We start from the raw sequence: 16175 nt of genomic DNA on the forward strand, positions 1-16175 counted from the left end.
TTTTCTTTTTAGGCTTTGGAATACGGTTTGAGGACAAACACTTTATAACCCCTCAAACCTAGAAGCCAATTGTTACACCTAAGTTAACTAGTTAATGATCAAAGCTAGGTCAATGTAGCTATGCTTTTAAGTCGCCCAAATAGCCACATCATTTGCCCCCAAGAAAAAGGTTCACCCATTACTAAAGGAAAGACTCACCCAGGGTCCCATAGACATCTAATCAAGGTAGCTACTTTAAAACTGACCACCCAGCATTCAACTCGGTTAGGATCATTAAATGCAACCCATGCCTACCTAGGATCATTAAATGCAACTAGTAGTCACCCACGTGGACCCTTCTTAAGCTCTACGCAAACATCTTATTAACTGTCAACTGTCTTAGTCAAGTCAACGCCACTCGATCTCAGATATAAGGTTATTGGAAGACCAAGTACGAAGAAACAAGTAAGAACACCTAATCCTAAAACATTATGGGTTTTCTCTCTATCAAAGCTTAACACTCATGCCTCACCATCTTCATCTTCTTTGCTTCCTTATCAAATCTCAAGTATCTTACTGACTTGAGTGTCGAAGCATGTCTCGGAGTAATAACTCTGGTACCCCTAACTGCTTTCTTTGACTACAGGTCATAACTGTCCTTTCCTCCATCTCAACTCCTCCCTTTTAGCTAAAATATTCGAAAACACCATCAACATTCTTCAATGGAATTTGACTTCTTCTCTTAGTTTTTGAACTTGTTTGTGCAAAGAAAGTCTCGGCTCTGCCTTTGATAAACAGAATATAATTATGTTTTGAACTCTATTACACCCGAACCAGGAATTCTTTTAGCCCTTGAAAATTTCATGTAATTTTTTGCCTAAACCGTGATTTCCTTCATCAAAAATCAAATTCACTTTTGAATTCTTCATGCAAAATATTAAAATTCCATTCAGCCTTAAATTCACGTTAGTTCAAGGCAGAAAAGGGGATAACAAAGTCGGTTTAGGCTGTTTTAATTCAAGTAAAATTTTAAAATCCCTCTCGCCATGTCAGCTTGCCAAGTCAGTATCCTGTCAGTTCCTCTATCCAATTAAAATTTATCCACTGCATGTGTACCTACAAAGAATACCATGCTCTCGCACCAAAAATACTGGTTTTAAAAATTTTGTCTACTGTAAACCAAACACTGCCTTGATTGTCTTTAAATTTTTGCATAGGTTGCATGTCATTAAATTGCATGAAAGATCAAAACATTCTTCAACTGCAGTACTGCCGAATTCTGCCTGCAATTTTTCTGCCAGTTTTCTTCTTAATTCAACTCCAAAATAGCTTACATAAATTCTGGACAGCTTCACAACATTCCTCAACCGGTTCAGCCAGCTTTCTTGGACAAATCTCACATATTTTTCTCAAAAATCAGTCAAATAGCTTCAAATTTTTAACTTTTCATCTTTTATTCAAAATTTCTTATACATGAACAATTTGAGCAAATTAAGAAGAAAAAATAAATTATTTTACCAATAATAAAACAAAATTCATGTCACTCTATTTTATAGAGGTATCCACTCCTTCCCTTTATCCACATTATATCATGTTTCCATCACATACATAATACATACATATATAAGGTAAGTCCAAATTGACTCATTGGTATTTTGGTGCATCATGCCAAGATAATTTTATGTCTACAACAAGTGGTGCTTAAACACATTCCTTTACAAGACTTTCAATTTAATACATAAAGAATTACAATCCTTTTACCCTAATAATCCTAATACATCACTTTTAATAAAATAACAAAGTAAATAAGAAGGTCATGCCATTATTGTGTCAAAATAAACAAACAATGCACCCATGAATATCACAAAATACCAAAACATATATGCATTCAATCACATACATCACTCAAATTTAGTCATTATTTAATGGAAATTGCCACATTCATTTTCTAAGAGAATGAAGATTAGATCCATAGTAGCCTAGGTAATGTATATGTGCTTCATTTAAGTTAGAAACAGTAATTTCACTATTAAATAAAATAATCATGGCTTGTGATGTAAAATACATAAATGACATGGATGAAAATATATTCTAGATATTCATGCCAAAGTTACCAATAATTAGGCCAAAAAAATTATAAGCTCAACTAATTAATTTTAATAAATAAATTAATTAAGCATATAGCACCATAGAGTACTCCACATTCATAGAAAGCTGAAACTACATTCCATTCACTAAAATTATTCATACACATGTTTTAAAGTGTGAGTGAATTTTAAACAATAGAATTATATGATTTTTCATAAGAAAAATCACAAAAAGAAAAAAAACTTTCGTAGTTTTTAAAAATTTTAAAAAATAATTCAAGTCCTAAATTTTTAGTGAATATCCAAAAATTAAACAAAAAATTTTTCTTTTGTTGACAAACAAGAGAGAATTTAAAAGAAAACCTTTTCATCCAATGTGATTGAGATTACCTATTATTATTTTTCATAGGTATACATGTCTATTTATATAATACATATTTCAATTCTATTGTCATATTAAAAAAATTTAATAGTCTCTATCTAGATTTATAGTAAATTTGAGTCAATCCAACTCCATGTATATATTCCAACATTGTTGACACTGAAAATAATTCGATAATGTAATGAAAAAGATACTCATTTTCATTTTCGAATTTTGATGATTATTTCTCTCATTGACTTTCCTAATTTTTTTTAAAAGACTTGATTTTACGGTAATTGATATTAAATATAACGTCCCCTCATTTGTAATAAAAAAAAGTTGCATTAAGTGTTAAAAGAAAGAAAAATAATAATTTTTAAGCACAAAAAAGTTAAAAATAATAAAACGAAAAAAAAGAAGCATCAAGAAACCGCTAACGGCTAGTCGAGTAGAAGGACCCTCCAACGGTCACTAAGTAGGCGTGGACCACATCAAATTAATTATCAATTATTTTATAATAAAATGCAAAATTTGAGCAAAAAGGTGTAGACTTTCTGTCCGACGTCCCGACACGGTTAGCCGATGATTGCTTACATAACACTTCCATTTAAAAAGAAGCAAAAAAAAAAAAAAAAAAACTAAAAAGGGCCCGCTCTCTCCTCAAGAGAAAGATCCCTTCCCTACGTACCCTTGCTCCCTTCTATAATTTCAAACGTTGCCCTTCTTCTTTGCTTTAATTTTTAATTTTTAATTTTTTTCTTTAATTCACCTAAAAGCCAAAAACACATTAGAGGCTTTCAATCGTTGAAAGAAATATCAGAAAATCAGACAGGTCCAGTTACTGTCTGAGAGGATTTTATACCACGCGCATTTGAAAATGTGAAGGTCACATGCAGAGTGTGGAAAGGGCTTGGCTTGATCCTGACTCCTGACGGGGCGCGTGAATCGAAGTCATTTACTCGAAGCCCATAGATACTCATGTTGTGCATCTGGTCATGGTTAATAAAACGTTACTATGCGTGTTTCTTTTTGAAATAATAAATAAATAAATATATAAATCAATCAATAAAATAAAAATAAAAACTCTCCTCAAAATCAACCAATCAATTATTCCAAGGGGAAAGAGAGATCGCTTTCTCAGTCTGTGTGCAACATCGTTTGAAAGAAAAGCCTAAGGTAATTTCACATCTCATCTAGTGTGGGTTTGTGTTTCTTGCCATCAGAAAATCTGGGTCGACTCTCATAATCTTGCGTGATCTGAGATTCTTTTTCCTTTTTTTTTTTCATGGTTTAATGAATATTCCTTTATGTAAATTTTTTGTTTAAAAAAAGAACAATAATAATCGATTCCTTTTCTTCTTAAATGACTATGCTTTCTTGGTGAAATGGGAATGTGAGATGCTTTTCTTCGTTGAATTTGTATGGGTTTCCTTTTGCTGGTTTATATTTTTATTTCAATATCGGGAGCAGTACTTTGCTTATTGAGTTTTGATAAGACTAGATTAGGTTTGTTTTGCAAATGCACCGCTTGGGTTGAAATTAGTTTCTCTTTTGGCCGAAATTAGTTTCTCTCTTTTGGCCGATGCTCATAGTTTTGAGTTGCTCTTCAATGTAAATGCATGTTTCGCATAGATATGTGTGTGCTGTTATTGTTCTATGAGGTTTTTGTCGAAGCTCGACTTCCACATGTTACTTTACAACATTTGCGATCTATAAACTGCATTTCCAAATTAAACTTTAACCAGCTTAATTGAAACACAACTTCATTGCCAAAAAAAAGTTATACCAAACATGGTGTAAAGCCACTTGGTAGAGGTGTAATTTGTGAATAATATTGTCTTGCTCAAACTATTGTGGCTTTAGATAGCTTCGAGTTTCTCCTATAATAAACAGATGGAAATATAAAAACTAATTAATGAAATTAGATTACATAGATAAGACATAAGAGATTAATATGTAGTTTTTAGAAACTTATAGTCCGCATTGATTGCAATGTGTTCCATGAGTCATTAGTCTCATATGAATTATTGGGTTCAATCATCTGTATCTTATTTATATGCATATATGTTTGTGGGTGCATCTTCGACATTTATACTTTTGATTTATAAAGTGAAAATTCACAGGGTTGACTCTTTATCCTCTCTGCTACTTATGCCTGCTACTTTTGAAAAAACCACTCTTTTTTTTTTTGGGTTTCATTTTAAATATAAAGTGTTAATTCTGTTCATTTTTTTGGTTTTTTGTGTCTTTTTTGGCAGTGCTGAATTTTCACTGTAAATAAGTGCCAAAGGTGCTGATCTTTTGGGACGTGTCTTGCTGAGGTTCTGAGTCTTTTCTCAAGGATTCTTTTTCTTCCCTTAGGATGGTAATTTTATTCCGTTTACATAACAACGTCTATATCTGCTAATTGTTGTGGAAATTAACAAATTTTTTGTTCAATTGTTAGTTACTTGTCCCCATTTATCCTAGTTAGTGAAGAAAGTTTTAGGTATATAGTTCCAGAATAATAGTGCTCTAAGCTGTTTATGGTGTTAAAGAAAGAAAAAGAAAGGTCCATTATATATATGGTACGGAATTTCCAATAATTTGTCATGTGAGGTCTTTATTTGACCTGTAAGGAATCACGTTTCTTATATTGTTCTATTGTGTTGTGTTAGGCAACTAATGAAAATTTTCCACCAAACGTAATAAAGCAACTGGCAAAGGAATTGAAGAGTCTTGATGAATCCCCACCGGAAGGCATTAAAGTCGGAGTAAATGATGATGATTTTTCAATCATTTATGCTGACATTGAAGGGCCAGGCACGCAATTCTTTCCAAACAAATTTACTTTGTGGCACACTTGTTTCTTTTCCGTACTGAGGATATTTTTACTTTGCAGCTGGGACTCCTTATGAAAATGGTGTTTTCCGTATGAAGTTGTTACTGTCTCATGATTTTCCTCAATCTCCTCCAAAAGGTATGTTTAATAGGTTACAATAATCCAGACATAATTAGATTTCAATGGTGCTATGATCTAAGAAAATGTAGAACCTGGATCATATCAGGCTTCTCAAGTATACATTACAAGAAAACGGACAATTAACTAATAATATTTTTATGGTCATGGCGTGCAAAACATGGCGTGCAATTTTGTTTTGCATTTTAAGCCACTCATCCTGTATTTGAATCTCCAAATTTTATGGTTATACTATAATGCCAAAAAATATATCTTATTTTGTGCATTAGTGAATATTCTGAAATCTTAACATCTATACTGCAGGCTACTTTCTGACAAAGATTTTTCATCCAAATATTGCAACCAATGGTGAAATTTGTGTGAACACACTTAAAAAGGATTGGAATCCAAGTCTAGGATTACGACATGTACTCATTGTAAGTTCCATTGGACCCAGACCATTCTATATCCAATATTTATCAGTTTGTTTGATAAGAACTGCCTCTGTACTGCCCATTTTCTTTTGGTAGTTCAGCTATAGATCTTTGGTTTCATGTTTTTTATCTTCCTTAACACTGGACTTTGTGACTGCAGGTAGTTAGGTGCTTATTGATTGAGCCATTTCCAGAATCAGCTTTAAATGAACAGGCAGGCAAAATGCTGCTTGAAAATTATGATGAGTACGCCAGGCATGCCAGGTGAGGCTTGCCAAACAACATTATTTACTAATATTTTTTGATGTGGAAACCTAGAACCTTACATTGAGCGTGTCTGAAACAGGACAAACACTGTTGTTTTCTGTTTTTGGTTAGAAACTATGCACATTTCCACTGTCTCATGGTTTGTCAAATTCCTTAAGATGGAAGGGGATAAAAACGTCAATTCTAGGCCAATTCCAACTGCCCTATTGGTGTCTTAGTTGCTCATAAGTTCATTATGGTTTTGCCTTCAGTAATATCATTTTGGTCATTTGACTTTCAAGATTTCAAGTGTTGTAGTCTGTCATGCCTTATAGATTTGATACTATGTAGAGAAGTTATTGTTTTGTAAACTGATCTGTTGCAATTGAAATAGCAAGGTCCAAAGATAGTATGACTGCTACACTCTAAAGAAATCAAATTGGAATTGCGCACAACCATGAAGGTCTCACAAATGTGTTTTCTGTTCTTAACACAGGCTTTATACAGGAATTCATGCGAAGCCAAAACCTAAGTTCAAGTCAGGAGCTATTTGTGAGTCAACTACAGCATTGAATGTTGACCAGTCTAAGACCTCGGTTCTCAATGTTGACCAAAAAAATGCAGCAAGTGGAGCAGCATTATCATTGCCATCTCCTCTGGCCCTGCCCACCACAGCGACAAAAGGAGGCCACAACCAGGAGCCGCAGTCTTCAGTTCCAACAACTGAAACAGGAGTGAGTGGAACTGCCCTCGTAGGAATAGCAGGCACTGCTCTTAAGAAGGAAGGTTTGACAAAAGTTCCGGCCCTTCTGGCAGACAAGAAGAAAATGGATGCTAGAAAGAAAAGTCTGAAGAGATTATAAAATCAGAGGATAAAATAATTAAATGTTGGTTTTTGGAATATGGAACTAACGTAAAGTAACGGTTGGGAAATCGGTTGCTTTTCGGTGTAATGGATGCTTTAGTTTGGGAAGGTGATGCATCAAAGTTGCCTGTTTACGTTGTTTTCTGTCTCATTTGATCATATTATGGTTTTTCTTTTTTTTTTTTCTTTAGGGGTGGGGTGAGATACAAGTTTCACGTTGAGGTGTCAAATGGTCGGCAGTTCATGATCCGATTCGCTATGATATAGATTTTTTTTTGGTACGATTCGTTTTTAAGAAATCGACTTAAGCCAAACATAATATATATATATATATATATATGTCGTGTTGGGTTAAAAGATTTTAAATTCATTGATCAACGTGGCACAAGCCATTAAAAGATAAAAAGATAGTGTCATTGTCATGCAGTCGTTACTCTTTTTACACAAAATCAGTTTGTTAGAATATGCAATGCATCTTATTTATTTTTTAACGATATTAGGTGTGATTTTTTTTTTCTATCCAATCTCGTTTTCATGGTTGTCATCTTATTTATTAAATTATTTGGTTGATCTTTATTGAAATATTTAATGTAAAATCAAAATAATCAAGGATTGATTTGATATCACTTATAATATCATCGTTACCTTTTTAAAAAAAAAAAAACTTAATACGGTAACCAACATTTATTTGTGCAGTACCTTTCTTTTTTTTTATCTGACTTAGGATTAATGTATTTTGCTTACCTTTCAAAAGCACTAGGCGTGACACCAACACGCCGCACATAAACTAGGCACGGCAAACAAATTTTAATGACATAGAAATAGCACGACACAACACGCAATCTCAAAATGAACCGAATTCATGTTATTTCAGGAATTATCTTACGTCAGGCTGTATCGATGCTCTTAACAAAATTTTGCTTTTTCTGGGCTGTTGGCTACATAAACAGAGTATATAAATCTATACATAAAAATGAAAAAATTGAAAGAAAATTGTAAGCACAAAAAACAAAACCCTTATTACTCTCTTAATTGAGTTCCGACAACTTTTACTCATGTCCTATTGTTTTGAAAGTATTGAAACAAAAATATAATTATAACCAAACATGTTTTCAGTTTTAATAAATTAAAAATAAAACAAAACAAAAATTTGTGAAAAAATAAACATAAAACAAAAAATTGCTAATAATAACAAATTACTGTATGTAGGTATACGGTAGTGATGAGAAAGCCTTTCTTTTCTTTTCTTTTTTTTTTTTTTTTTCCTTTAAGAAACGCCTGTCTTTTACAAACACTTAAATTTTTTCCTTTATACAGGTTTTTTTTTAGGTCATGCTATTAATTGATTTATTGTTTAATATATAAGAGGTCACAATCTAAAATTAATAGGATAAATTTTAAATTATTGAGATTCAAACTTTTGACTTATTAAATATTACCTTTTAAGAGTAAATATGGGAATCAGTTCAATTAAATTCGTTTTTTAATTTATTTATTAAAAAATTTCAATAACCATAATTTAAACAAACCAAATTAAATTTATAATCCAAATGATTTAAGATCCATACCTTATCTTATCTTGGCGCTTTTACGTATCAGCTATGTTTCGCTAAGGCAGCTACAATTGCTTTAACTCATCTCATGGTCCCGGCTATTTCATAAACATTTTATAGCTAACTCATCTCTAGAGTAAATTAAACAGTTGAATTGAACAAAAAATTAAGAAAAAAACGATGGGTCTTTTTACCAAGTCAATAGTAAATTTTATTAAGAAGGGGGGGGGGGGGGGGGGGGACAGAGGAAACAAAAACCATTTGCAACTTAGTACAACTGAAATAGCATCGTCTCATGAACTGCAAAGGCCCTGGAAACATTCAAAAAGAAAGAGAAACCACCTCAAACTAAGCTCAAAACTTGATTCAAAATGTTACTTAAACTTTTCACGAGTCTTTGGGACAAATCTTCTTATTTTGGAAACTCTCCAAAGCAAAGTCCAACTGATTGAGAATTTGCAAACGTACATATCATACAAATAATAAAGAAAAGCTGATTCCCACGGAGATTATTATATTGAGAGTAACAGATACCAAAATTATATAACCCTACCTTATATTTGGATAATTCGAATAAGATATGCAAAACCAAAATATAAACTAAGCAAACCTAAACTAATGTAAACCAAAAAGAACTAAAAGAAACAAACAATGTAAATAAAATTAAACCGAATCTAAACTACCTGAAAGCAATTAATATGAAATTAACACGCAAATAACCTAATTCAATTAAACATGCAAGTATGCTTGAACGTGCAAACCTAATCAAAATAACAAGAATTGAAATCAATATAGACTAATTATGCATAAATCAAATATGATCTAAGCTAAATAAACACAATCACATGCAAAGAAAGTATAAATCACATGCAAGACTAATGAATTTAAACTTACCAAACCAAATTAAAGCCAACTAACCGCAAAGGATTGAACTTTAACTACCCCTAATTAACTTTTAAGACATGCAAACAAGCTATTATTAAACTTAAATTAACCTAGGAACATGCAATTAGACCTAAACAAATCAAATCAAACCAAGATTGAACCAAATTATGCAAACCAAATGCTATTAACCCTAATCACATGCAATTCATGCAAGAACTAATCAATAACCAACTATTAACTAAATCAAGTAACATATAGTAAACTCAAAGATAAATCGAAATCAACCTATACTATGACCTGAAATCAATATAATTAGGAAAGCATGCAAACCTAAATTAATCATGCAATAGAATATGCAACTAAAACAATTTTAAACCTAATCATGCAAACCATGCAAACATGAACCAATATTAAACTTTAAAACATTAACCGAGTGCTTTAATATAAATGAAACTTGCAATTAAAAGAATGAGATGAAAATAGAATGTAAATCGCAATAATGAAGCCAGAATTATGGAAGAATGCAACTTGCATTAAGCAATAATCAAAATCAAAATCAATTGTAAATCAAGAACCACAAACCGAAATTGTTTTAACCAAGATAACAAATTAGAAATTAAATCCACTAGAAACTGAATGTAAAATTTCTCAAATAAAACTTTATTGAATTGAAAACTTTAAAGAAAGTTGCATAAACTGAAATTGAAAAGAACAGAAAATTGAAAGAACAAACAAAACTTTAAACAAAATGAAAACTAGAAATTTAAAGCATGCTAAAGAAAGCTATGGTTAGTCTGTCATTCCAACCACTTACACACCTTCCTAAGATCTAAAACAAGTATTTATGGACTAAAGAATCCAATAGTGTTTAGCTGAATTTGAACTCTCCCTTGGCAGCTCACAAGTTCGGTTAAAAAAGGAATTCTTGATGAGAAAAATTCTTTTGAAGCACTACAAGAAAATGAAAAATTAGTTGCAGTTTTTTAGCAGCGTTTCACTTTAAAACACTGCTAACTTTCGTGTTTTTTAAAGGTCGTAACATTTTTTATCAAAATGTCACTAAATATTTAAATAGCAGCATTTGTACTGACAAACGCCATTAAAGATAGAAATTAGCAGCGTTTAGCCACTAAAATGTTGCAAAATAAAATACAAGAATTAATTAAATATAAATATAACTTTTTTGTGGTGTTTTTATTAGAAATGCCATTTTATTTTGGATCTAGACTAAAAATGCAAAATTTAAAAATTTTAGTGATGTTTTAGTTAATAAACACCGCTATTAAAAAAAATAGTGGCATTTTTTTTAAATAAACGCCATTGATTTTCCTCCAAAATTGAAACCACACCTTTTTTCCCCAAAATTCTCTGTGCTTAATTTTCTTTCATTTCCCATGCCTTTTTCTTCTTTAACCCATTCTCACCACTATTATCATGATTCTTCTGCCTCTTCTTTGTCTTATTTTAAAGCCAACAATCGCCTTTAAGCTGCCATGGTGGCTTTAAAAAAAAAAGCATTTAATTACAAAAATCGTTGCCCTCGATGGTTAATCCGATGGAAAAAGCTCTCTCCTTGAAGCTTTACTTGGATTTTGTTTCAATGTGTGTAAAGTCAAGATAGGTACTCGTTGACCTTTCATTTTGTAGATGGTTCATGACCTTTCTACCCTTGAGCCTCGTTGTTTCTTTTAGGTGGTTTGTTCTTTTTTTTTTTTGAGTGAATTTTTTCTTCTTTTTTTTTTTTTTTTTTTTGCTTTGTTTGGTTTTAGTTTAATGCATTTTAAGGATTTTTTTTTGGTTTTTTATTTTTCTATTTCTTTTGAAAGTTTTGTGCTAATGTTATTATTTGCTAAAATAAGGTTTTTATTTGGGTGTATAGGTTGTCATATGAAAAAAATAAAAATTAGACTTGGATTGTTTGAAATCTTGTAATATAATAATTTATTTATGAATCAAACACTACAAGAAAAGTGATTTTTAGGAATCATATTTTGCAACAACACGAAAAATCGTTGTGATATATTTGTGTATTTACAATGACATTTTATAATTGTTGCTAAATTGAATTTTTAAATATTTTATACAATGATAAAATTTATCATTGTGAATTTATCTACTATTCGTAGCAACAACAAAAAGTTGTTGCGAAACCTTATTTTATTTGCAACGATTTTTTGAAGTCATTGGTTAAGTTACTTTCAAATCTTTTATGCAACAACAAAAAATTTATTACGAAAAATTTTATTATATTTTAATGATAACAAAAAATTGTTGCGAATACTTTTTTTATTTGAAATTATTTTTTAAAGTCGTTGCTTTAACTATGTTTTATTATTTTATACAACGACAAACAAAGTTGTTACAAAAAATTTTATATTGTAACAACAAAAACAAAGTTGTTGCATAAAACTTGTTTAATTTTGAAACCATTTTTTAATGTCTTTACTTAAGTTATTTTTTAATATTTTATATAATGATAAAAATTGCTATTACAAAAACTTTTATTATATTTGTAACATAAAAACTTATTGTTGCAAAAACTTATTTTATTTATAATGAATTTTCAATGTAGTCTCCTTTTTATAATATTTTATACAACAATGAAAAATTTGTTGCAAAAACTTTTATTATATTTATAATGATATTTATTTGTTTTCGAGTCTTTGAATGATCAATTGAAAGCATCTTTTTGAACTCATAAAATTAATTGGACAATGCAAAACTATATATGTTTTTTATAGTAAGACAGAAAAAAAAAAGATTTAAAGTCTAAACATAGAATCAATGGTAATCTATTATCAATGTAATTTTATGCTCTTCTTAGTATTAGTATTTCTTTTCTAGAAATTTGTTTAGATTAGTATTATTAAATTAAAATTATGATTAATACAAATGAAATAAAAATAAGCAATAAGTCAACTCTTTTTCAATTAGCATAGATAAAAAAATAGAAAAAAGATATTCATGGCTAAAGAAAAATTTTATTTACTTCATTTAATAATTTAAAATGATTACTTTTTTGAAATTAACCAAATAAAAACATGACTAAAGACAAAGTTAAGCTTATTTATTGCCTTTATAGTGCCAACCACAAGGTACGATGAGTGTTTTTTTAAAGTAAGTTTGAAATTTTATTTCCTTTGGTACTTTTAAATTTTATATGAAATAGATTGTTGACTTGAATTTTGAAGGAGGAAGAGTCACAAATGAGTTGGAGATTTTTTATGGAACCTGATAAATTTTGGTGTCAAATCATGCAGAAAAATGAAATTTTATTGTAACAAGGAATGTTGTGATATAGAGTACTGGCAGGTGATTAATTTAAAGTATTCAGATATCACATTAGAGATTTTTAAAGTTCAAGTATCACATTAAAATTTTACTATAATTTAAAAGTCATTTATGACATTAATCCAAGATAAAATAATACAAGACACTTAGGATGTGTTTGGTACAAAAGATTATGACAAAATAGAATAACATGATATTATCAATAAGTTTAGATTAAATAACATCATTATATATTGAGTTTTATGTGTGCAAAGATTAAAATATGATAATTTATTTATTGGTCAAAATTATTTCTCCTTAAAATTTATACAATTTAAATTATTGATGTAATTTTTAAGGATATAATATTACATATAAGTTCTTACATGTCCTATTATAATATCATTTATAATATATGTTTGGTACATAAAATTATTATAGGATAGGCTAGGATATGATAGGATGATGTTATTTAATCTAATTTTATTAATAATATCATCTTTTTTTTCATAATCTTAAGCACAAAGGGTGTATTTGGTGCATAAGATTATGATAGGATCAGATAAAATAATATATTTTTAACATTAGATTAAATAATGTCATACTATCTTTTATTTGATATATGCAAGGATTAGGATATGATAATTTATTTATTGTTAAAATTATCTCTCTTAAAAATTTATATAATTTAAATTATTAATGTAATTTTTAATGGTATAATAGGACATGTAAGTTCAATCCCATGAATTAAAAATAATTCTCTTTACTTTGGGACTGAATCATCCTATACTAAAAGAATGATTAATTTTTTTTACAATCATATTCTTTTCTTTAGATACAAACCAAGCATGATATAAGATTATTATTATTATTATTATTATTATTATTATTATTATTATTGTTATTATCCTATCCTATCTATCATCTTATACATCAAACATGACCTAAACACATCCATAATATAAGCCTTTAAAGAAAAATATTGACCAATTAATTTTCCATGTGTGTGTGTGTGTGTGTGAGTTGTTACTCTTTTAATTCTTGAGATGGAGACCATTGATTCCTTAATTTTATTGAAATTTTCTCTTCTTTAATTAACAAAAAAATCAAAATAAATAGACTTTTTTTAAAAAATAAATTAAGTCAAGTTATATTCTTATAATTTTTTTACTTATCTTCTCAAGGGACATTTTGACTAATACCGACAAAAGATATTTGGTACTTGTAAATAACAATTATTTTATATTAAAATATGTATAAAAAATTATATTAAATTAAGATATTTGACTGAATTTGACATTATAAAATGATATTAATTTAAGTAGAAAAATTTTTAAAATAGGTTTTGGATTTAAATAATATTTAAATTCATTATAGTGGTTTTTTATTTTTAATAATTTTATGTTTATTTATTTTATTTTTAATAGTTAAATATTTGTAAATTTTAAATTTTAAATAAATAAATCATTTGTTATTTCATAGACAATAAAAAATGCATAAATTTAGTTACATTAAAAGATTGTATTTTAAAAGTTATTTTTTTTATCAATTCTTTTAAAAATTGTTTAAAAAACACAAATTAAGAAAAAAAAAAGGATGATTCATGCGAATGAAAGTGTGGATGTTGGTAAGCCGACCCCCATTAACAACTGGCTGTCGGGGAGACGTCTCTATAACCCACTATACATGACTTACCACTCTGTTCCCTTCCCCCTCTCTTTCTTATAAAATCTCTAAACAGAATGCCCATCGTGTTTTTCATTGATCAAGAATAAAAAAAAATCATAAACTACTACTATAGCATATTTATCCAAAATTCCAATCTCTCTTTCATTTTCCTTCATCTTGCATTTCCTTATTTCCTTCTCCTTTTGGTTGCATTTGTTGTATTTTTACTTATAATTCTCTTTTTTTTTACCTATTTTTATCAATATATCTCTATATAAATAAATTAGTAGTTTTTTTTTCTAGTTGGTGAGTTTACGTAGGTGGGTGTGATGTAAAAAAGATGGGGCTAATTCACAAAAGGAAGAGTTGAGATTCAAATGCTATTAGTTTTTTGTTCAAATGCAAGGATCTGCTGGTGGTAAAATCGCCTTTTCTCTTTCTTCCTTCAATTCAAATTATTTCATTTTTTAAAATTTTTTAAAGATTAAAGAAAGGAGTTATATTCAATTGAATAATCTGTGTTTCGTGTTTGGATTGGATTTTGTCATTGATAAGGGAAAAAGGCTAATCATTTTGTCAATGCTAAAAGAGAGTCAGATTAAAATGTAATTTTTTTTAGAATTGCCTTACTGATTTTTCTTCGTTTCAAGTATTTGTCTATTTAAGTTTTCTACAGGTAAATCTTCTAATTTGATCTAAATTTGCTTTTATTTGTTATTCAGGTTCATTTATTTAATTTCTTTCATTAAATTATTAATCATTTCAGAGAACTCTGGTTACTTTCCAAAATTGGAATAAATATATATTTTTTAAGGGGTAAGAATTTAGCTAGAAATGAGTTAATGCATTTTAAGGTTCTTTTGGTCGCTACTTTGCTATTGTCTTATAAGAATGCCTACCCATCTCAATAATTTTGCAAAGCTTATAAGTGGGAATTGATTTTTTTACTAATATTCCCTTTGGCGATGATCTTTATCCCGGTGGAAAAATGGTTTATGGGATAGGCTGGCTAATGTACTTGTGAAATAATAATATGCAAAAATTTTAGATGTAAGCATGTTTCACTACATGGGGTTAGGTTTTTAATGGCATTTTTTTTCATGCTTAGCAGTATTTATAAATGCCATAAAAAGATTAGCAGCGTTTGCTAAAAATGTCGCTAAGAGTGTCGACGATACCTGCGTTGGAAAAAATAGCGACTACTAACTTGTGCCATTATAGTAGAAAATGCCACTAAATTTAGCAGCGTTTATAGTAGAAAACACTGCTACATTTTGGTATTTAGTGGCATTTTTAGGCACAAATGCCAATAAATTATGAAATTTATTTTTTAAAAATTTTCTTTTAATATTGATTATTATCATTAAATAAAAAATATTAAAAGAAATAAAAATGAACGTAAATTCATAATTGAATATTATAAATACATAATTTATTCTAATATAGATGGAACACAAAGTTTAATACATTCAATAACATTCAAATTAGATGAAAGATTTTTCCTACTTTGGTCATTAGCGTGCTCAAGAACCTATTGACTTAATCTTAACTTTTGCATCCAACTTTTATCATTTAGTACTTGGCTATATTATCATACCAAAATTATATAATTACATTAGATGAAAATGAACTATAACATACTTAATTATACTAAGTATTAAATCAAAAATAATAACAAGATGATATAAGAGATAACCTATTACAATGCAAAAAAAAAAAAAAAAAAAAACCTATTATGTGTCATGCATTGATATCATGTTTTTTAAACAATGTAAAAAAAGAACAGAGATAACATCAACAAAAAATTTATACAATTTTTAATTGAATATTCATACATTTAGAAACCAACAGTGTAACAGAAGAAGATTAAGTATGTAGCAAATACTTTA

General features: G+C 29.1%; 1 protein-coding gene across 3 annotated transcripts; it reads left to right on the forward strand.

Annotated features, from left to right (window-relative positions):
- The first annotated feature begins 3465 nt into the window (after positions 1 to 3465).
- On the forward strand, positions 3466 to 7044 carry LOC111312143 (ubiquitin-conjugating enzyme E2 22-like). 3 transcript variants are annotated; one of them, XM_022912178.2, is made up of 7 exons: positions 3466 to 3603; positions 4686 to 4792; positions 5085 to 5229; positions 5309 to 5386; positions 5690 to 5802; positions 5960 to 6063; positions 6542 to 7044. In XM_022912178.2, exons 2-7 carry the CDS (start codon positions 4790 to 4792, stop codon positions 6906 to 6908), a joined length of 810 nt encoding a protein of 269 aa, XP_022767913.2. In that variant the 5' UTR covers positions 3466 to 3603; positions 4686 to 4789; the 3' UTR covers positions 6909 to 7044. The 3 variants fall into 3 exon arrangements, with proteins under 3 accessions (XP_022767913.2, XP_089619560.1, XP_089619557.1); XM_089763434.1 differs by lacking the exon at positions 3466 to 3603 and adding an exon at positions 3623 to 3820; XM_089763431.1 differs by lacking the exon at positions 3466 to 3603 and adding an exon at positions 3828 to 3846.
- The last annotated feature ends 9131 nt before the right edge of the window (positions 7045 to 16175 follow it).

Source organism: Durio zibethinus, chromosome 1 (genome assembly GCF_047325235.1).
Source record: "Durio zibethinus cultivar Kanyao isolate XHJ-2024 chromosome 1, ASM4732523v1, whole genome shotgun sequence".
Taxonomy (NCBI): domain Eukaryota; kingdom Viridiplantae; phylum Streptophyta; class Magnoliopsida; order Malvales; family Malvaceae; genus Durio; species Durio zibethinus.